General features: G+C 27.9%; 1 protein-coding gene across 2 annotated transcripts in view; it reads left to right on the top strand.

Moving 5' to 3' along the window:
- LOC129966046 (5-hydroxytryptamine receptor-like) overlaps positions 1–17,691 on the top strand; it is a 257,650-nt gene extending 239,959 nt beyond the window's left edge. For both annotated transcript variants that reach the window (XM_056080398.1, XM_056080397.1), the window contains one exon: positions 15,120–17,691. In XM_056080398.1, the coding sequence (XP_055936373.1) occupies positions 15,177–16,424 (1,248 nt within the window). In that variant the 5' untranslated portion in view covers positions 15,120–15,176 and the 3' untranslated portion in view covers positions 16,425–17,691. The remainder of the gene's footprint in view (positions 1–15,119) is intronic.
- The last annotated feature ends 6,440 nt before the right edge of the window (positions 17,692–24,131 follow it).

The following is a 24,131-nucleotide window of genomic DNA, read 5'->3' as shown; positions in this document are numbered from 1 at the left end:
CTGCTGATAAAAGAGTATAAATAAATATAGAAAATATCTTCTTTAAAGTACTAAAAAGCAAAAAAAATCCTTTATTTTAATTGTTTTTTATTCCTTAAATAAATAACTGATTATTATTAAAATTAAAGGATCTTGAAACCAATTTCTTCTCATATTCAACATACGTGGCACTACTTTTACGAAATTAAAATTTAATTAAAGGGAACGATTATTTCATTAATAAGCCCAAAAATATTATGCTCGTACATGGATATCGAGAATATGAAAGTAAAAAAAATTCAAACTTAGTACATATGGAAGTGAAAGGAAAATCGATGACAAAATTTCATCTTTGCAAAAATGAATCAAATAAAATTAAATAATTTTTTACTGTCTTATATGAAAGATAAAAGGTAAAATTATTTATTTTAATTATTTTTAAATATTATTTTTTAATTCATCATTAATTTTGAAAAATAGGGTGAAATCCTAAATTTGATTCACTCAAATACCCAACAGGCCCGAGGCAATGGTATTGAAATGAAATTTGACGAAATTAATCCTTTAAAATTTAGGCACTTTAAACTTTAAAATATTTTTTCTTCATCCAAAATAAAACGTATACATTTTCAAGATACTACATTCATAAATGCATAATATGTAGTAAGTTATGTTAAATGAAAGCTTTTTCAATTCCATTCCGAAGTTAAACATGGCACAACTTGCTAAGTGGTGATATAAGGATTTATTATTATTATTATTACGATAATATGTTTCTTAAATTCATAATTTTTGTGTTAATCGAAACATTTTAGAATCGAAATAAAAATAATCAGAAAATAATTTTGAAACTTTTTAAAGGAAATTCGAACAAATAAGGAGTCATAAAATGTTTAAAACTTCATATTTCGATGTATAGGCATATTATTAAACTTTTTCTTTTGTTTATAATTTAATAAAACTAAAACAAAACTAATAACCTCCTATTTTACTAGTTATCAACACACGCTTTTAGAAAAATTTCAATTTGAGCATCTATTTTGTTTTAATTTCTCAAAATATATTCCGCTGATGAAAAAGACTTTGTAATTATAATAGAATTAAAAGTATTGTATCACCGCGATGAAGTACTTTTATTAAAACGGTTTTATTCTATTAAAACAGATGTAACTATATGTGTATACAGTGAAAAAGTGAAAATGCAAAGGGAATTCACAAGTAGAAATAAAATCATTTGTGCAGCTTTCAATAAATTTCGAAACAATCACCATCGTTACTACTATACAGTAAAATGAAATATGTAGTTCTTTGGAGACGTTTTTCTGGGAATTCTTTGAAAGACAGAACATGTTTCTTATAAATTATTTTATTCAGTCTAAAACTGAAAAACTTTTCGATTCAGGATTCTTTAGCTGCACTCTAAATACGTGCGATAAAAATAAATTTCAGTATAATTACCGACTATTTTCTCTTCAGATGAAACCGTGGCTCATTAGAATCCTGAAATATAAGTAATTTTTAAATTGAACTGATAAAATAACATTACGCTGTAGCTATGTAAATAGCGAAGTGAAAAAATAAATTAATAAATAAAATAAAAAAGCACCCCATTAGGGATTGCAATACCGGACCAAAATTTCAATACCGGTATTCGGTATTTTTTAGATCTTAATACCGGGATACCGGTTTTAATACCGGTATTAGAAATTTTAGAAAAAGAAAGAAAACACAGGCGTTTCTTTCTTTTATTTGCTAGTTTTGTTAGAAAGGATAAATATCACAAAAAAATAATTTGTAACTTATAAATTATAACAGTATATAAAGAATCACAAAAAAGTAAAGGAACAACTTATTAATTAAATCACAAAAAATTGTAAATACTAATTCAAATTTTTGAAATGTGATCTTAAAAAAACATAATGCATCAATTGTAACTGTCATTAAGCCTGAAAAGTAATTCTGTGCAAAAATTACTAGCTGTCGAAAACGCTCTTTCGGCATCTATGATAGTTAGTGGTACTGTTAGTAATGCACGATATACTTTTTCCAAGTATTTAACTCTAAATCCCTCATCTTCAAATACATCGATTTCCTATCGGATGGTTTTGGATATAGTTGATTTCTGTATTGTATTTTGGTTCGTTGAAATTTTTTTTATTTATCGCTAATTCTAATTTTTGTTCAAGAGACAATTCCTTTTCACTATTGACATTAGTGTCATCATAATCTTCGATAACTGAACCGAATTCTTTTGAATGTGGATAGGTTTGTGGGTAAAGAAGTTTAAGAAAATTTACTATAAACTTAATCAGTCTTGAATTGGTTATTTTCTTTTCTTCTTTTTCATTTTCATTTTTAAAATCATTATAATTATGTAAATACCATAAGACATTTTCTATTTCGATATGCCTTTCTTCTGTGCGATTTTTTCAATGTAATATATAATCTTCAGATAGTGATGTGTGCTGTTAGGAGTAAACGGTTCCAACTCGTTTTAAAATCTAATATTAACATATATTCTGTTTTATTTTCAGTTAGTATGTATTTTAGTAATATGTCATCTTTTATAGGGGAACGTTTAAATATCTTAACAATTTTTCGAACTTTATATATCATAGGAAGCAATTCTTGATGGGTTAATATTTCATTCTCATTAGCAATATCTTCTTCAACAATTACATTGTCATTATCTTCATTGTCAATATCACTCTCACTCTTACTCTCTTCAAAGTTGGAATCCAAAGTTTTTATATCCACAGTATTTGGATTCTTCTGTTCTTTATTTTTTTTGGTATAATACATCTATTACTCTTAACTGAATTCCATGAGCATAGCACAATTGCTGATTTGCATCAATCAACTTTCCAACTTTTTTCATAACTGTTGCTCCATCAGTCATTATGGATACAATTTCTTCTTTCAGGGATAATCGATGTTTCGCTAATTTAGATTTAAGCAATTAATTAAGCCATTAATTATTTAATTAATTTCACCCGTTAGGCAGACATAAAAATAAAAACGTATACTATTTTGCTGTGTTGGCGGTCCCTGAACATATAGTGGAGACAATTTTAAAATTTTCTATTAAATACCGAAAAACCGGTATTTAAACTTGTGAATACCGGTATTACAAAATTGTACAAATGGCTCAAAATACCGGTATTGCAATCCCTACACCCCATATAACATGACAAAATAACTCACTTGGGATATTGGCTATATTTAAATTTAGTTAAATTGTTTAAGTTTAATTTCATGTGTGTGATTTCCTAACATTGTCAGATATTGAAATTGTGTTATTTGAATTGTCTTTAGAGTTTTCTGTTCATTTTGTGTATAAACACTTCTATTGGATACCAGTCGAATGATACAATAACGCGATCAAAAATGTAAATATGAGGTTCACCAATCTTCTAAATTGTGTAGTATAGCAATTCTACTTTTTTATTCCTTTTATAATCCATAGAGAATTTTACTTCTTTAGTTTTCAACAATGAAAGAACTTTTAAGAGCAATGTAACTTTTGATGCATCAATGAAAACGGTTTTTCTCTCAAGGCAATAATGCAATGAATTGTTTAAAATTAGGCAAAAAATAAATATTTTTTTTTAAAAAAATGCAAAACAATTCAAAACAAATTTACAACTATGAAATATGTATAATTAAAAAGATAATTTTTAAAATTTCGAAACGGTGTAAAATTTATTTTTATGCAATAATATTTTCGGGAAATATAGCGGAAAAACTCAAAAAAATTATTTTAATTATCAAATAATTAAAATAATTTAATTAAAATCATAAGTAAAATTTCAAAATGTTCGCTCTAAAGTATGGAAAAGTATATTTGTGCTAATTTTTCTAGTAGTTTAATGGCAGTACTTTAGATCAAACGGCCTTGCATGTAAATATAACACACACACACACACACACACACACACACACACACACACACACACACACACACACACACACACACACACACACACACACACACACACACACACACACACATTCATCTGTATTATTTGTAGAGATGCAAATAAAGATAATAAGAAAGATAAGACAATAGTATACTTACTAAGGTAATGAAATGATGAGCATTGTCTCTATACCTACTAAGCTAATAAATTTAGTACCTTCCTGTGAAATTATGAGTGTGAATATTACCAGGTACTTTTACAATGGCAATCATAATAATTTCTACAGTCTAGACCCATCATATTTATATTGATCACTCCATCTAATTTCCGCTCTTGACGTTCCCTTAACAGAAGATTATTCCTCCCAGAATTTGTGATTCAGCTTTTGCAAATTCCTGATCTAGATTCAATCCTCAAGAGTTCCACCGCTGCTCCTTAGTTCATTTATCATCATAGATTCATGCATGGTTCGTTAGATTTTAACCTATGAGCAGTTCATTAGGATTAACTCGAGTTACCCAAAATCGAAGCTAGATAAATTTGATATCAAATTCTTTAGAACTTTAAGAATACAGACTGCTAGTAGGTAGTATTCAATGACTTATTGAGATAAATTAAAATTCAATATAAATCTTCTGAAATAAGTTTTCCTAATATATTTTCACAAAATAGTTTTCTGTTGCATTTGGTATCAATTCAGCAAAGTTGATGAATTCATTATTGCAAACAATAATTATTAAGATTTTAACATTCGAAACAAGCTTAATAAATACCATATAAAAGCTGAATTAAGAAATTTAGAATAATATTTGCTGTTTTGTTGCTATTTTATTAAATTTTGGGAATATAATTGATATCAAAATCACTTTTTATTGCTTATAGGTATGTAATCTTATTTTTAAAAACTTTTTTAGTTAATGCCAAAAGGAAAGTTTTTGGGTATCACAACTTTTATCACTGAAATTATTTTGTTGAAGAAAAATGGAATCTGGAATGTTATCAAAGAGAAAATCCTAGTTGGAAATGCATAGTAATGCAATATTAAAAGAAACTGATTCGTAGAATTGATCCCAATTCTATGACACACAATTCATATGTGCATATAAGAAGATGAAAGGAAATATTCACATATCCTTATTTTGTAAATTTTAAAATTAATGACGTTTTTGTGTTTACATTTCTATTAATGCAAAGAGGATACAATACACCAGGTAGACATCTTTAGAATTTTTATAGATAATAGAAAATTAATCAAAACATTAAAATATAGGTGGTAAATAAATTACGCTTTCTACTTCTGTATAAATTGTACCCATTGCTGCAAACTCCCTGTATGATAAACTCCCTGTATGATTTGTTTTAATTATCTGAAATGTTTATTACAAGATTTATATGCCTATAAATAAATAATAATAATATTTTTCGGAACATTGTTTCATTTTAAATAACAAATCATTTAAATGAATACAAAACAAATTACGATAAGACTAGGAAAAAAGTTAAACTCTTAAAGTGGTCCTTTTCTAAATTGGAATCTTTTAAATAAAATTACAATTGCAAAATTAAAATATTTCTAATAAAAATGATTGAATTATTTTTTTCTAAATTGAAATCTATGCAAAGCTGATGACATAAAAGTATCTCACAACTATTTTCTTTTTACTTAAAAAATTGTTGTAAAATATATATATATATATATATATATATATATATATTAAATGTTGCAAATATTACAACAAATACAAAATATATAGCCTAGGAAACCTACAATACATATGTAAGTATTTCTATATGACGCATCATCTGCTGGAAATCATATTAATGATGCGCTACAAACTTGTTGCAAAGCAAAACTACAAAGTAGTATTGCTTTGCTTGTTGCTTACTGTTTGAATAACTACTTTCTCTGTTTGTAATGGACTTTCTTCATCTTCTAAAAAGAACGGACAAATATCTTATTTCTATTATTAATCCCTAACAGTTTGTCGATACCGTTATCAGTAATTCAGCATATCGGAAGATTCTTCATAGTTCAAAATTTCCACAGAGCAGCTAATTTAACTAGCAAAGGTTGATCTCGTAAATTCGAAGTCATTGTGAATGGAAAGTAATCTGAAAATAAAACTTCACAAATACTAGTGTATTTTATGACTGTTCTGAATTCCGTTCAAGCGAGTACGCTTTCTGGTGTTCTTACTCGCGGAATAAGTTTTCCATTCTGTTACTGAGTGATGCTTTCTAAAGAATGATTTCGGATATGAGACACTAGGAGGATCCAATATTTAATTATGAACAGGAACACTCTTTCAGCTTAAAATATCCAATGTAATATCTTGATCCACAACGATCAAACAAGAGAGTAGACAAACAATTATTTTATTTGCAGCCCTACATATGTACACAAAAACGACTTGTTCTCATCTAGGTTAATATTATTTATACAATTCACACAACAAATGAAAGGCTACTCCAGGAGCCGATCCAGATATCCATCGACCTTTATCGGAAGGATCCTAATGCAGAACCCCGAATCACGCGGTGCTTTTCACAAAATCAGGAACAACTTCTTCGGGCACCGACGTCTCTTTGAATTCTCCTCCGACACTTCTCACTGCTCTCCACTCTCTTCTCTCCAAAAAAAAAAAAACGCATTTTATTTCCGTCAGATTTCCTTCTTTGATTTTCTTATTGATGAACTTGAGTTCGCTATCACCTAATAGCTACTCAGTAATGATTCCCGATGGTCTCTAGTAGATTGTGGGGATGTTTGTGCAGGATCCATTTTTGTAGCTGACCCTTCCCGAACACATGTTAATTGTAATCAATTCACAGATAACAGCGGCTAAAGTAAACACTTAGTAACAACCGGTGCTAGAGATTGATTGTTTCTTGAAGATTTGAGGAGGCCCTTCATAATGGAAAAAAATTTAACATCTGAATATTTTGACGTTCTTCTCCCTTGAAGACATGATGAATCTATTTGGAACGATGAGACTCACATCTGTTGCTTTTCACCTGGATACAGAAAATGATCAGACACAATGATTCTACTAGTAAAAAGGATCCTCATCTGGCGGTCCGCAGGCACTTAAATATGTACGGGAAAACGGGTGACGTTACATCTGGCCGGAATGGCCATTATGCGAGGAATACGAGGAAGAAGGGGAAACGCTACACCAACAACAGGTTTATGGCATTTTCACCATGTTATCTGATATTTAAGATACCGAGTATCATGGGAGAGCAGCTGTATTCTTTGAAAACCTTTCAAAGCAATGTCGAGCAACACAAATTTTGAAACAAAAAAATTGTTTAAAATTTTTTAAGGAAGTGGATATTTTTCTTTGAATCTCAGCTTTTGTGCATTTCATTGTGATTCTTTCTCTGTCAAAAAATAAACAAGTAAATAAATAAGAAGTTCTTTTTTTGAAAAATGAAATGTCCAAAAGCAATGTAAATATTGTTATTTTGTTGAGAGATAAATGTTCTTCCAAATGAACTTATGGTGAATAGAATTCGGACTTACATCGAATATGATAAGAATAGGAAAACGGATGAAACAGTTTTCAATTGAAAACGATTTTGTCGAATTCCTCGCTTTATCTGTTTTCCGATTTTGACTCTTGCATATTTTCTTTTTATCTCCTTCTAGTGAAAACATTTCTTCTTCTATCTTAATGCTTATTTTGAAAAGTACGTGATAAAGGAGAAAATATATATTTTTTTCTTTTATTAATCAAGAAAATGTTTGAGAAATATTTTCATTTTTAAGTTAGAAATAATTTAAGAGAAGAAAATATTAAGTTTTTTCCAACGAAATTGATGTGTGAAAAAATAAACTTATTTGAAAGTATGATATAAGCGTCAAGATATGTGTTTCCACTTGATATAGAGAAAAGGACCACATCGGAAAGTTATTTTTATTTATTTTATTACATATTTCATACAATCGGAGAAGAATCTTCAATCCCAGCGTAATTTTACTGCATACATTTCAGAATGGAGATTTTAATCACATATCACATGGGTTTTAAAGTATCGGCACAACAATTCTCTTCTACTCTGAATGAGTGCTCAGAAAAGTTTTAGATAGCATATCAATAATTTAATTGAAAATTTATGATGGCCACATTTTAATGATATTTGTTAAATCATAATTTTCTATGAAAAAAAAGTCCTTTACATTTAAAAATATAGTTTGGTAACTTTCATTCACAATGATACCACAAATCTTAGACTTAAATATCGCATAACTTCCTATAAAAAGTTACTTACTTTTTGAAATATTTTCGAATAGCTGCTTGAAAAAACAATATTCACAATCATCAGAATTCAATTATTGTAATAATGCATTCATCGAGAAAAAATAGTCCTTAAAATTTACTTAATCTTTTGCAAATGGATCTAACAAACATGCGATATTGAAATAAATAATTTAATTATAATCTTCATCATATTCATACTATATTTTAGTTTGTAATGCATGCTTTGGAAATTTCTTTATTTATTGTATTCATTTTGATTTTAATTTTATTACTTCTGAGCTTTTTATTTTTAATATTTATATTACTGTTAAACAGATTAATTTCTTCTTAAATAATTTTTTTGCTTGTATAATTATGAAATATTATTAAAAATTAATCTTTGTTTACTAATTAAATCTTATTGCATTTCAAATTTCTTACTGTAAATGGATTCCAATGCGAATAAATGAACATTAATTGTTTCTAAAGGTTATTTTTCTTGTTTAACAAATAATATATATATATATATATATATATATATATATATATATATATATATATATATATATATATATATATATATTATTTTTTTAACGTTTCAATTATAATCCAAATTGATGTCATACAACTGAGTGTAGTTAAATATTTTTACTTTCAATCAGATACAATTAATTTCTTTTAGGAATTTAAATGGTCTGCAAATACAATGCTATTTATGTTCCGTTATCTAAAATCCGATTTAAGGAAAACATCTGTAAAAAAATTTAAGAAACAAATATTAATATTCTATGCAATCAAACAATAAATGACAATTTACATTCGAAGGATTTATTGAAATATTTCAAATAAAATAATTTATTACTTTTACTAAACACAAAGTGTTCAATATAAAATTGCAGTTTTATGTTAATTTTATGATTTTTCCAACAAACTCTATGTTCTAATATAGTCAATTGCTGTCCTTTAATATAGTAGAGTTTATTTAAGGAATCGCTTGTAATGATTAAACAAATATATCCTTCATTATGACTGGTAAAATACAACGATAGCATGAACATAGTCACCCCTTTCTACCTCAAGAACGTAAAATCTATTTATATTTAAACCATATGGAGGGTAAACTATTTTATTCTACTCATTAAGACGAGTCTAGGAGAATGTAATTCAAATAGACGGGAAGAAAATTGTTATTGCCAAGTTGAGCCATATTTTACCAAGCCAAAATCAGATATTCCTCTGAAAATATTATACTATGAATATCTTGAAATGTAAGTGTCATAAGTTTCTTAAAATAAATACTACGTAAAATAGGTAATCTTTTGCAGTATATATGTAATAAATTTAATGCGCGTAAGGCATCTGACGATGCTTGGAATTGAGTTTTGGCAAAATCTAATAAAATATTTATTATTAAACTTTTTGCGTAAAAGAGATTGAGCAGAAAGTTATTAAACATGAGTTAATATTCCAAAAGGATTTTCAAATTGGAAGAAATTTGTTTTGTGGGGAGTGGAGGGTGAAGAAAAATATTACAGTGTAGAAGTTTATTAAATGATTTATCCATATCTTACAGATTAGAAATATACTACACAGTTCTTGAAATACGAAATAGATTGTATTTCAATACAATCTTTAATTGTTATGTTTCAGCTGATAAATAGCAAGGAATTTCCAAATTTCTACATTAAGAAGCATTAAAGCAATGGAAAATGCTATTTAATGGATAGATTACTTATTCTGCATTTCAGTAACTTTAGAATACATTGAAGAATTCTTATACTGAATTTGAATAGAAACTTTCATTAGATTTTAGAATTTGAGAAAATGAATTTAAAGTTATAAATATGCTATTAAATCATAAATTATAAGAGTATAATGATGAATATAATTTTTTAAATATAAATGTAGAAAAATATTCCAATGGAATTTAAAAAATATTCTGTTCAGAAATTAAGATTACTGAATAAGAATAATTTTGCTATTTTCGCCAAAAATAATTTCTTTCTCATAGTTACTTGCAATTGTTTTTCAAAGCCTTTAATATTGAAGATTTACACTAATTCTAGATATTGCAGATATTCTAGATATTCTAGATAAACAATACTATTCTAGATATTGTTTAAATGCGGCATAAAAACGACAATTGAAAAAGAAGGAAGAATACATATGATTGAAATTTAACATTTCGTTACTATACCAAGACTTCAGATATACAAAACATTTTCCTACATCAGTTATTCGATATCACATCAATTACTTTACCGAAACACATAAGTTACTTTATGCGGATAACTTCGTCCAACTCCCCAAGACTCTATAATTAATATTTTCATATTTTTAAAAGATTCTATAATTAATTTTAGCATGAAAATTCAAATTACATCACTCATATCTCCTTTCCATAAGTTTCAGAAATTTATTATTGAATGATTGAAGCTATTTAATTTGATTTGATTAATAAGAAATATGATCATATTAGCTGGAATATCAGAATTTCGGGTCAAAGCTACAAAACATTTTTTTTTGCTCAACATCAATTGTAAAACAATATGTTTTTAACATAAAAGGATGATTTAGAAGTGGATATTTTTTGGTTTTCAAACACCGATTTTTGATGAAACTAGAGGTAAAAATGAAACTGAATATCATTTCTTAAAACTATTGTTGTTTCTGCAATTTTATGATGATTTAAAGCGCCAAAATGATAAAATGTGATTTTCTTCCTTTGCTATCATAAAGAATATTACGGTCTTCGAATTATTTCAGAAATAATGTTTTGAAATTAGTTCTTATTTTCAAGGAATCACTCTGAGTTCTTTATTTGTCTTCAATACTATTATTAAGGAAAGAAAAAAAGAAAATTGTACATAAAATGAATGACTTGGTTGAATACAACCATTTCGGGATAAAATAAACTTAAATCACGAAGAAAAATCTCCCAAGAAGCCTTACAGAAGATTCTTTATTAATCTTATAAATTAATGTTCATTAAATATATTTTTCTTAAAACATGAAAAATGCAGTTATCAGATTTTTCAAAGATGGGAATTAAAAATATTAATAAATTTCAGAATTTCCTTTAATTTAGACTTATTGACGTGTTTTTTGTTTTTTTTTTTGAAATTATAGAAAGACTGCATGGAAACCAATCCCATAATTTTGGACCATGGTCAGCTTGCGAAAAAGTTATCATTGATGGCCCCTCTCTCAACAAATTTTGTATTATAACAATTTAAAAATTTGCAGATTTCAAGATTAAAAATTTCAGCATTTGATTATTTATTCAAGGACTTTCATATGTAATATTTGGTGACATTTCAAGCGCTTGATAAATATGTGAATGATACAATAGTTAATCTTCCGACAAAGCTGTAGAACCTTTCTAAATTTAATTATTTCTTGACAGATAGGAAAAGCAATCGGATTTTTCCTAAGCTTCTTAAATAAGTCTTATGTGATACTCAAACCTAAATATCCTGGTAACTTTTTGTAAAAATATTTTTTTCGAATCCTACAAATAAATCCGATTATACAAACGAACAACTCTTAGAACTTATAAATTTTCTTTAAAAAATTAATTTGCTAACTATTGCTTTTTGATAACTGATTTTATTTCTTGGCGAAAGTTAAAAACTCAAGTATTTTTATGAATAAAAAAAAAAATACAAAATACATTTTAGTTGGCCTATTTATTAAGTTAAACAATTATTAGTGGTGTTAATAAATATTATGAAGGAGTTTTTCTCATGAGTTGTAACAAAAAGAAAAATAAATACTTGCAGTAAAATAGTCCTCTTGTTTTCGGCTTATGGAAAAATACTTCCAATAAATTAAGATTACAATGAAATAATATTTCCATATGTCTTTTAAGCCTTCATCGGATTTAGTAATTCTGAATTTAAATATTTGTGATAAACCTAATTTTTGACGATAAATTTAATGAAAGATTCTCTGTCACTCCAAAATCTACTTCATATAATAAAGGCAATTTATAAAACAATGGCTAAACGCCCTGATTGATCCCTTTTTAAAACTACTTACATAAAGAAAAATTTATATCCTGGAAGAAAATTGAAAAAAATCAAATAAATGTTTTACGTTTGTATTTTTAAAATAAAATTTTGTTTCTTCCATACCAGTAAACAATATGTAATATGAAATTGGATTTCAAACTAATAAATTTATTTCCTTTCTTACCGTTAGCCAGAACTGAAATCATGCTTAAAGTTTTGTATATGGTGAAAATGTATTTCGATTCAAGCGAGTGTTTCCAAAATTATTTAATCTTGTAAAACTTTAAAATGACCTGTTTTCTACAAAATCGAATTTAAGTTGAATATAATTTTCAACATTAGGAAAAAACGCCCAAAATGATAGAATTATATCATATTATTTCCGATCTAACATTATTATGTATGTTTTTTTACATAATATGAATTTATCTGGAAGAAACATTGCTAAATTTTTTAAAGCTTATTTTCGATGCACCAGTTTATGGTTTTTTTCTTTCTTCTACTTTCCTTAAACTTTGATTCTTAGAGACAAGATTCTTGGGTAAATTTTGTGATCAGAATGGTACATTCTGCATAATAAGCTCATTTCTTATTTTTGCTACATTGGAAGGAACATTTTCTAAAGTTGAGAGGGATATAATTATTTCATGTTGCCCCCTGTCTGGTTTACCTTTCTTTCCAGTCGGTTATTTTCTTTTTATTCGACTTTTGACAAACAAGATTTCACGTTTAGATTGCTTAGATTATAGTAACTTTTTCAAAGCATTAGGAGGGATATCTGTTGAGATTCTGATTGATTGAGAAGATCTTACGAAATGTTTTCTTCTAGCTTTTCATGGACATTGATATATCTTATTCAATTAACACAAAATATATGATATCTCCACGATATAGCTCAATATTCTGAATCCCGGCCAATATCTTGAAGATAGCTTAGCAGTTTTATTTGAAAATATTGTGCTATTAGGATACATAAAGGCATACGTGATACCATTTGATAGGTCTTTGGTTTCTGATTTATAAATCAACTAGTGTATTAAGTATGAAGCAATAGTTGACGATATATAGCATTCTGGGTAAAGGTTGGTATGCATGTTCCTGGAAGAGGACTTTCACTTATCGATTTTGACTAGCATTAAGATATGTACCGAGCTGAATATTTTACAAATCAAAAACTATCATAAAAATCTTGTTCTTAATATAATATAGATATTAGATTTCCAGATTAATGTTTAATCTTATATGATACTCTGAACTTTCATAAACACATGAAAAGCCGTAATCAATCGCAGTTCCTGTTTGTGACTCAGGGAGTTTAAATGGTTGTCTTACTATATTACGCTATAACGAGACTGTTATCAAATGCAATTTTCATAACTAATGCCTGTTTATTAAGGCACCCACGAACTCGTAGAGTCTTAGTACACTAGGAAAACTATGAAAGGCGAAACAGGGCAATTTCTGAATTTGCCCCAGAATTTCCCGGGAGTGGGAAAATTATTGAAGGAATGAAAAGTAAACTAAAATGTAGCCCGGAATAGATGTGAAGCGTGAAGTAGTTTCTTTATTTCAAGAGAGGTCAAAAGTGCCAAAAATTTCGTTAAAGAATTCTACGCTGTTAGTCTATCTTTAATTGAATAAATTTTAAAGGATTTATTAATATACAAAGAGAAAATTAAACTGTGATTAAAAAAATAACTAAAGAAAAAAACTTAAATCTATTGATAATCAAAGCTACACTTTAAAGTGCAAAATGTATATTCCACAATACTAATTTAACTGTTTTTGTGTTAAACTGAATTTAATCCATTATGAAGATAACTTCATCTTGTTCTGACCGAATTGTCTAATCTATGAATGAGCATCAATCTGAATGATTATTTTTTTTATCTCGAGAGGTATTTTATTTATGTTTAATATAATTTAAATATAACAAGTTATTTTGCATTATTTACACTGTCATTTCGATGTATATTCTTCCAATACATTTTTAACATAGATTTTCATAGATTATCATTAGAAATATATATTCTTGTTTATTTTATTAAGAGGTGGCATTTTATTTATTCTATACTTTTTGTTTTTACTTTAACTCTTATTTAATTTATTCTTCCTCATAATTCTACCAGAACTTCTGATGACTTTAAAATATTCTGACGTTCTTGTAAATTATAGACTTGTCAATAATAGTCACATGAATATATTGATTCATGGAGTTAGTTGCAAGCAATTTTTAATATCTATCTATTAATCATCTATTTCAGCAAGACGGAAAAAAAATTTACTATCATTATTCATTAAAAATACTCGTATAATTTTTTACTCTCTCTCTCGTGGTAGAATTGCAATTCAGTTGCATAAGCAGTATGTTGAAATTTAGTTCATCGTGTTTTATTGGAATTTATATAGAGTAAGTTTGGCAAAACTTCATAGTATACTTTTCATTTAAAGAATATTTATTTTGCTATCTTAGAGGTAGTAAAAGATTAAATAAGGAAGTAAAATCTTGTCATAAACTTTTCTTGTGTATAAGGGCATTTGAACTGATATTTAAAGTCTAAATTTATATTTATCTTGTGGATTATTTTCGCTTACTGCTTTTTAGTAATAGCTGACTTGTTTTCATAACACCGATTTCATATTTTATCATTTAACTACAATTCTTATAACTAAAATGGCAAACTAAAAAAAATTAACTATTAATTTTGGAATTTAATTCAAAACAGAAACTTTCATCTGAAATTAACTTTCAAAAAAATCTTATCTTTAGTACTACTTTATATTATTTCAATATGTTTCAATTATTTTAATATTAAAAAAGTGTAATCATTACTTTTCAGATTCTAATTTTGTGATATATTTTTTTAGAAATTTAAATCCCTTTTCATGTGCATATATTGTTTTTTAAAATATGTGTTATTAATTTTGAAACAATTTGATCACAATAATTTATTTCTTTATAGGGTTCATTTGTTATACATCTACGAAAGGTGATCTACTTTGAATGAAATATTTCGAAAATGACACTTCAGGACTATTTAAGGAAGGCACTTTTAACTACAGAATTTAATGACTTTGTTACAAGGCCACCACTAATTGGCCCTTATTTCCTCGATTCTTCAAGTCAATACATCGATGACTCTCAAGTTGCAGCAAATGTTAGTGAAATTCAACAAACAGGATTTAGTGGTGGAGTCGGAACAATATTCATCGCTGTCAGTTTAGGTATCTTCATTTTACTCACCATCATTGGCAATGTCTTTGTAATAGTCGCCATTTTAACTGAAAAGAATCTGAGGGGTTTAGCTAACAAGTTGATTCTTTCACTGGCAGTGGCAGATCTCATGGTTGCAGTACTGGTCATGCCTCTCAGTGCTTATAATGAGGTTAATCAACAGGTGTGGGCACTTGGACCAGAAATTTGCATGCTGTGGACATCTTTAGATGTTCTTTGTTGCACGTCATCGATTCTGCATTTGCTAGCAATTGCAATCGACAGATATTGGGCGGTTACTGATATAGAATATGCGAGAAGTCGATCGAAGCAGAAGATCTATTTACTTGTTGCAGCTGTTTGGACTGGATCTTCTATTGTATCATTTGCTCCAGTTTTCGGATGGAAAGACCCGGATTTTTACCGCCGATTAGAAATAGAAGGCAGATGCTTAGTTAGCCAGAATGTCATTTACCAAGTTTTTGCCACTTGCACCAGCTTTTACATTCCTCTCATTTTCATTCTTCTGCTTTATTGGAATATCTTTAAGCAGGCAAGGAAGAGGATAAGGAGCAAACCTGGCGCATCTGCTGTATTAATTGAGAAAAACAACAGCAATCCTGGCTGTTCAACTTCTCCTCAGTCTAACGAGGACCAAACAGAAGAAAGCAAAGAGAATCCTCAAGATCATATTGCAGAAAATGGAGTCAGCTCAAATCAAGCAGGTGTGGGTCGCTTGATTGTTTTGGCAAAGAGAGAGAAGAAGCATGTCAAAGAATCCACTGAGGCAAAACGTGAAAGAAAGGCAGCCAAAACACTTATGATTATAACAGGTGTTTTCATTTTCTGCTGGCTGCCGTTCTTTGTTATGGCATTAATGATGGCAATCTGCGAATCCTGTGAGCCAGATGGTATCATATTCAGCATTTTGCTTTGGTTGGGTTACACCAATTCCTTAGTTAACCCAATCATATATACTATATTCAGTCCAGATTTCAAAAATGCCTTTAAAAGGATGCTTTGCGGTGCTCATTATACTTCTCAGAGACACTAACTTAAGAAACGAAAATTGTGATGCAGAAGTTCGAAAAAAAACACGTCCTTGTGACTAGATTTCCCTAATTAAGAGCTCTGAGCATGACTAAAATTGCTTATACATAATATGAAGAATTAGAAAGGGGCGCGTGTGTTATTGAAGATTTTCATTGAATCTTCACTCGCTTAACCATCATTAATTAACTAGATTACTCAACTTCAATTATTAAATATTCAATGGACTAGATACTTATTTTAAGAGCTTCAGCATCCAAGAGGAACCATGAATCTTTTACTGGAATCCGTGAATAAGTGACTTGCAAGCATATCATGTTTGGTTTTCAAGCAAAATTGATGTGAAATCTTACAAAATGAATTCCTGTGTGTTTCTTGAGATTTACCAATGAAATGAGGACTTTCTGAAGCACATTTGGGATTTCTTGAATTTTACTATTCATATCAAATCAATACTGAAGTGAATCAACTCAATTTGATGATATATCATTTTTTAAATAAGCTATTCATTTATTGAGAAAACACTGCACGTTCATCGTGGGAATAGGTTTTGAACAAGTTTATTATTTTTATTTTTTCTCCCCTTTCGCGTGTGAAATCAGATTCACAAACGTCGACGCCAATATTTTAACAAGTGTTCATACCATTATGTTGAGTCTTATCTATTGCTCATATCATCAGTATGTGTGAATTCTTCTCTCCTCGTTTATTGTGATGTTACAGTGATAATCTATCGAATGTCGTGTTTTTTGGATCGTCGTTTAGATTCTAAGCATTGTTTCGTAAATATATTATGTCCAAGCAAACATTCATCATTGTTTTAAATGCTATTATCTTGTAAATCTTGTACGTTATGTATACGTTTATTTTTGTAACATTAATATAATATGCCGTATATATGTATAATGGCTTCAATGTGTATAAAACATAACATTCGTGAATTTAGCTGAGTAAAGAGGTAGACATTTACTGTATTTTTTATTGTCATTATGGTAAATTATGTTTGATGTATTACTATGGCGAATTATAATAAATATAGGTGTAGCAATTTTAAAGCACTAAGGTGCTTTCGAAATAATTTTATTTAAACATTTTATCAAATATATTATCTTTGCATCTATTATATTCGATGTCAAAGACATCAAATATTTGTTTATATCATAGATATCAAATACCACTGATTTCAAAGGCATTATACCTGTTATTATTCAAAGAAATATACCTGTATAGAATATATTATTCAAAGAATTATACCTGTATTATTCAATTCAGGAAATGACTTCGGTTCCAAAAAATAACATTGGTTATCAATTTTTATAATAAATATGTATTCACTACAGTTGTAAAATGATTTAAATTAATTTTTTGTATTGTATTCCGTTGTAAGTGTTCTCGTACTTTCATTTGCTTAATCTGAGAACCCATTAGACACAATTTTGTATTAAAAACCTATTGCTGAATTGTTCATTTATAAAATTGATATTTTTAACTGATTTTATTGATATTATTAGCATATCATAAAGTTTATGCATCAGATGTTCTGATAATATTTCTAATGTTCTGATAGAGACATATTCTTAAATAAATATGTAGTAGTTGTATATAGATGTAGAATAAAAAAAATGTTTCTTGCATGTTAAATAGCATTTGACGAATTATTTATTGTGAAGAAAATGTACTTTTACATCAACATGCTGCAAAACGGGGCTCAGCAGGATGTATATGTAAATGCTACAAGCTTTGTAGTCAATTTAATTAGTTAATTTTTTGCCTTCAGAATTAATTTTAACTTTTCAGGCAATGGATAAAAAGAGTTTTATTTTTAAATTGAAATTATTTTTCATGACATATTAAACACAAATGAAGTGACATGTTTCATGACATGTTTGAAAGTTCAATGTTCTTTACAAAGAATTTAAATCTAATTCAGTTATTCAAAAAAAAAAATGTGGTGTGAATCACAAGCAAAATAATTTTGTTATTTTCTAGAAACCAAATTCATTATATTATGAAAAATATGCTGAAGATATGATACAAAACATTTTTAAAGAAAAGAAAGAAAGTAACTGTCTGATTAAAAATTTGTGGAAGCCTTTCTTTTAAACAAAATGAAATATTATAACAAAGTTTTTCAGTATTTCTAATTATAATCTATTTTATATCACCCTGTGTATCATAAATAAACAGGACCGTTTGAGAAAATACTAAGCATTAAAAGTACTAAAATCTTTCACTTTTGATATTTATATTGGTATTCTTATTTATAATTATTATTACAACATTTTAAAACTCATTTAAACCGAATAAATTAAAATATAATTGATTTGTTATATGTTATTTATTACATATTTTGCCTGGCAATAAAAAAATTATGTCGATGATATTTCTATCATTTTTAATTTAAATTACAAAAAAAAAATGAATTTAAGACAAAAGGCAATGTCATTTAAATATGTATTTTTTATGCTCTCTGTTACTGAAATAACCATAATATAATATTGCGATTATTTCACCATGAATGATCTGTAAATATATGGTAGCTGTTTTTTGTGTGTTAAAATAAAATACATTGATATCTGTTTGCTTGTGCTTTCAACAATCTTTTTGATATAATAGATTTTCAAATCACCATAATATATGATTTATTTGCCAACAGTAAATAATTATAATGACACAGAATACTGTTTATTGAATCAATTTTTGATCTAATTTAATATGTAAAACATTCATTCGCACGTTTTATTCTAGTTTCCTTCAGAGTAATTTATACAAGAATATTTATAAAATTCAGATATACAAAAGCACGGTACACACTCTGAAATAAACGCTGCCGTTCCTTATTTTCTTTTTAGTTCTTTTCAATGGCAAATTTTCTGATACAGTTGAATTTAATATTTATCCTATCACATTATTATTTAATACACTTTAGTAAATAATTCGCGTTTTTTTAAACAGTTAAGGAAAGAAAACTTCAAGGCAATTCTGTGGTTAAGCGTTATATTTTAAGAAATTATGTTAAAAAATCTTGCCAATATAATTTGAGCTCGAAATTCACAGCAGCATGTGACATTTGAGAATTTACTAAGTTCAATTGCAGTACCCTTTAGTTAAATATTACCTTTTTAAAAAGATTACCTACTTTAATTAAATTTTTTTCCAAATAAATTATATACCATTAAAATATTAAAGAAAATTAAAATTTGAATTAATTGGTTGATAGAAACTTTTGAAGTTTGCAGGCATTTCAGAATATATTTTTTCCATAATACTGAAAGTTTAAATGCATATTTTATTTATATCTGAAAACTGTTATTTTAACAGAATGACGATTAAAAATTTTGAAATAAACCTTAAAATCAAGAAATTCAAATTCAAAATCTTTCACAGAATAATCTCAGAAAATCTATTTTTTTATATATATAAATTAACTTATAAACACCTTTTAATAATATTAAAAAAATATTATATCTGTTATAAATGTATAACAGATAAATTTTTTTTTGAAAAGTCATTGTGGGATATTTTTATTAAAGTAGAACATGCGATGTTTATTTCGCCAAAAATGAAGCTTTAAATTTAATTCTCATTAATTGGAATGTATTCATTGTTTATATAAATAAAAGCAAATGCTGCAAATTAAAAGAAAAGATCAATTAACAGTAATAATTTTTAACAAAAATGTTTTTAAGGTATCCGAACACGTTCGGAGCACTTTTTTAGAAAAACATGGTGTAGACATACTTTAATCATATTTCTGGGTTCAAGGTCATTCAAAATCGGCAATAGGATATCAATATTTGAAATAAATATTAAAACATTTTGAAAAATGGCATTTAATAGCATAAATTTAAGCAAAATCTTCAAAAACTTAAAATTGGCTACACCAAAAACTATTACTCTAATCCGAACAAAATTTATACCAAAATAAACTGCATAGTTTTCTCTAGAGAATGAACTACAATAGAATGGTTATAATAATAAATAAAAATTTTAGAACCAGTCAAATATTTATCATGAAATTTTTAGTAAATTTAGGACGTTATAAATCAAGCAATAGGCTGTAAATTAATAAAAAAATTTAAAACTAAACGTATTTAAAACTAAATTTGTGTTTATACAAATTTTTAACATGTTTTGGCCTTTTAAATCGGTACTTCCGATTATTTAAATGTCCACTTCCGGCTTACCGATCATTACGAAAGAATTAATATCTTGGCTTCTAATTAACGTAGAGATGAAAGTGAATAGCTCAAAGACTGGTCTATCCAATAAAAGAATTTTTTTTAAAATGTCAGTTTTGGCGAAAATACCTTATTCTTATACCTTAACCACTTACCTTAATATAAACACAAAAAATCTTAAACATATTAAAATTATAATTTTATTCCTCGAAAGCTGTAGTTATTATTCAATATGGACTTAAAACTAATTAAATAATTATTTTCTCCTCAATAGTGCAAGTAGTTCATAATATTTTATTCAGAATTTTAAGTGTTCATTTGTTACGGCTTCCAATGTTTGGAGTATGAATGTTCTGTAGCATAAGAAATAGAAAAGGCATAGTATAAGAAATTGAAAAAAAAAAAAAATCACATGTAATTTATCATGAGTTAAAAAACTTTTCTACTTAATTGTAAACATAAATAGTTTAAAGGCAAACAGATAGAGAATTCTAAAAAAAAAAAAAAAAAAAAAAAAAAAAAAAATTCATCTTTTGAAATAAAGAATGAAAATGTTAGATAGAATTTTGCTAGCTTTTAACGAGTGGCAACAGTGGAAAGAAAGGCCTATAATTTTAATTTCATGTGTCCGGTTCAAATAATTTCGCATCATTTAAAATATTTTGATTCCGAAAAATAAGATAGCGTTATAGGAAATTTAAATTTAAAAAAATGTAGCTGTCCTTAATAACATTTGTCAGTTTTTTTTTTAAAATTCTTTTTTTCCCACCAAAATGGCTAATATAATCTTTTATTTATTCCATTACCATCTACTGGCACTTCCATAAAGAGAACAATTTTTCTTCATCATATTTAAGAAAAAATAGTGCCAGTAAGTTATTTTTATATTTCAAAATCTATCTCTTAGAGCTTCGATAGACAAATAGCACAAGGGAACGAAAGTTGGACATTTGATTACAAGTGCGACGAATTAAGTGCCATTGGAATCATAATACATGTTTCATCGATTCATTACACTCATCTTTTAAACAAATTTAATATAATTAACCTCAATGACCTTGTGCGAGGTGTGTGATGAGCGAAAATAGAACCTGGGACCTTGTGGTTCGCAGCCAAGTAACACAACCAAGATACAAAAGCAATTGCTAGGGTAGCGTAGCTGTTAATTGGCTTATAAGCTTTCAACACAGACTCTCCCTCCAGTGAGTCGGAGGTGATAGGAACGATATGGCTGTTGAGTGGTGATGTATTGAGCTGTTGAATTTAATGCGCCTGTATCCATTTGAGTAGCGCTAAGCGTTATAGCAAGAGTGTGTGGTTGCTGTTACGTCAAGTGAATCTGACGGCTTTGTGTTGCTGCGTTAACTAAGTCTAACGACTTTGGTTTGCTGAGGGTAGATGGCGCCACAACAGCTATGCGAAGGTTGAAGTGTCATCGCCCGAGGTCACCAATGTGCGTGGTTTGGGATGAGCGAGGATAGAACCTGGGACCTTATGGTTCGCAGCCCAGTAATATAACCACAATACAAAAGCAATTGCTCGGGTAGCGTATCTGTTAACTGGCTTATAAGCTTTCATCACAACTTACATACAGAACAGCCAAATTTGATTACTTACGTAAATATTGCAAGGAAAGATGATGTGTAGGATATAATTTTGAGCCACAATTATAATTTAACATTTAAGAAAAAAAACATTAATGAACAACATAAGTTTTATTCCTTTGTTTAATTCAAGTTTTATTAATACTTTCAGAATAAGGATTTCATTTTCATTAATATAGATGTACAAAGATTTAAGAAAAATTGACATAAGAAAAATCTAAATCTACTAAAAAAGCTGGAATTGCTCTTAAATTTCGATAGCTTTCCAAACATCTGTAAAACGATATTTATTGATGGAATACTTTTTAATTTATGTATTTAAAATCTAAGAAGCCCACACTGGATAACAGTGATAAGCATTTCCCCTATAACTTCCAAAATATATAAATTTGTAATATTCTATTATATTTCTGTTTCAAAGAATGTTTCATCACTTATCAAATATCCTAAAAAAATTGCATAAATTTCATTTTTATAATTCCATTAATATTCATCTTTTATAATATTATCTAACATTCTTAACCTTGATACCCCTTTAGGCTGCATTTATTGTAAAACAATCTCTACTGTCATATGTATCCAATTCTCATTATGTTGCGAATGTTGTTAATTAACTCTTTAGAAAATGGTAGTGTCACTTAATATTCTCAACACGATTGCAGAATTGATCGCCTTTCACAACGCATTTAATATGAAATTATGCAAGTCCTTTGGCCTCCGATTTCAAGTATGGATCAGATCAATAAACGTCAGCTGTAAAGAACAGTTCAGAACTCAGAGTGAGTGGGTGATAATTTCCATCTACGCATGAAATATAACCATCATGATAACGAAATAATTTGAAACAGGTGGACAAGAGAACAACGAAGGGTTTTGACAATTATCTAGATAATTCTGTATTAACTGCTGCAGGAAATGGAATTCTCTGGAATCTAATTTTGCTCACATTGTTTTATAGGGAAGTACATACGTTTCCTGCCTCACAATGAATTCAAACTTTGTATAGACGGTTCCTAAATAATTGCTTTGAGCTGAAAGTGTTCAGAAGTACCATTTTGAGTTTCTATTTTGAATAGTTACGCATTATTCTGTAAAAGGATTTAAAGCTAGCATATTTATATGTAAACAATAGTGAGTGATAAAAGTGAGAAAAATTTATGGAAACCCTAAATTATATCAAGAAGAAAGATGACATGAAATAGGAATTCATATGTTTATTTGGAAAATAGGACTTATAAAAATATATTTCCAAATAATGAATTATTTAAAAATTGGACTATTTTCACTTCACTCAGAAATAACTTAGTATAAGCAAGTTATGAATTATTTTTTAAGCGAAGTAAGTCATAGAATGCTTTCTTCCAGTATTCATATCTTCACTCACGTGGATTCGAGGATCTCTGCTGTTCATCTAAATTCAGCTGGCTCTTCGAATCAAAGTCATGAATAATCTCCACTTATAAAAAAGATGAATGTGTCTGTATGTCTTGGAGCTCTACAGAACAAACTGTTTGACTAGAGCATCCAAATTTGGTCAGATACTCTTCATAGGGTGGCAATATGCACTTAGAAGCAAGTTTTCTTCTGAATTTTAATTGAAATTTTAATTATTTAAAAGATAAATTAGAGTTTTAATGTTTTTTGCTATAGGTACCAAGAACATTTCTGCACAAAAATAATTTTTGTACCGTTTTAAAGTTCAAAAAATTAATTATCTTTTTTCATTGATTATAATTTAGTTAATAAAGCCATGTAGTATTGATTATTTAAAAACAGAATATTTATCTAGTGTGCGAGTGTCCGTATTGGGTCCCGGAAGATACCTTATACAAACGTGAACAAATAAAAATATTTCACCATACTCTTTTTCATTGGTTTCAGACGCACATCGACGGTTTTGTATCACTCTTGTTGTCAATCTACAAC

This window comes from Argiope bruennichi, chromosome 4 (assembly GCF_947563725.1).
Source record: "Argiope bruennichi chromosome 4, qqArgBrue1.1, whole genome shotgun sequence".
Classification (NCBI taxonomy): domain Eukaryota; kingdom Metazoa; phylum Arthropoda; class Arachnida; order Araneae; family Araneidae; genus Argiope; species Argiope bruennichi.
Note: the sequence above shows the minus strand (reverse complement) of the source record. Positions and strands in the feature narration are given on the sequence as shown.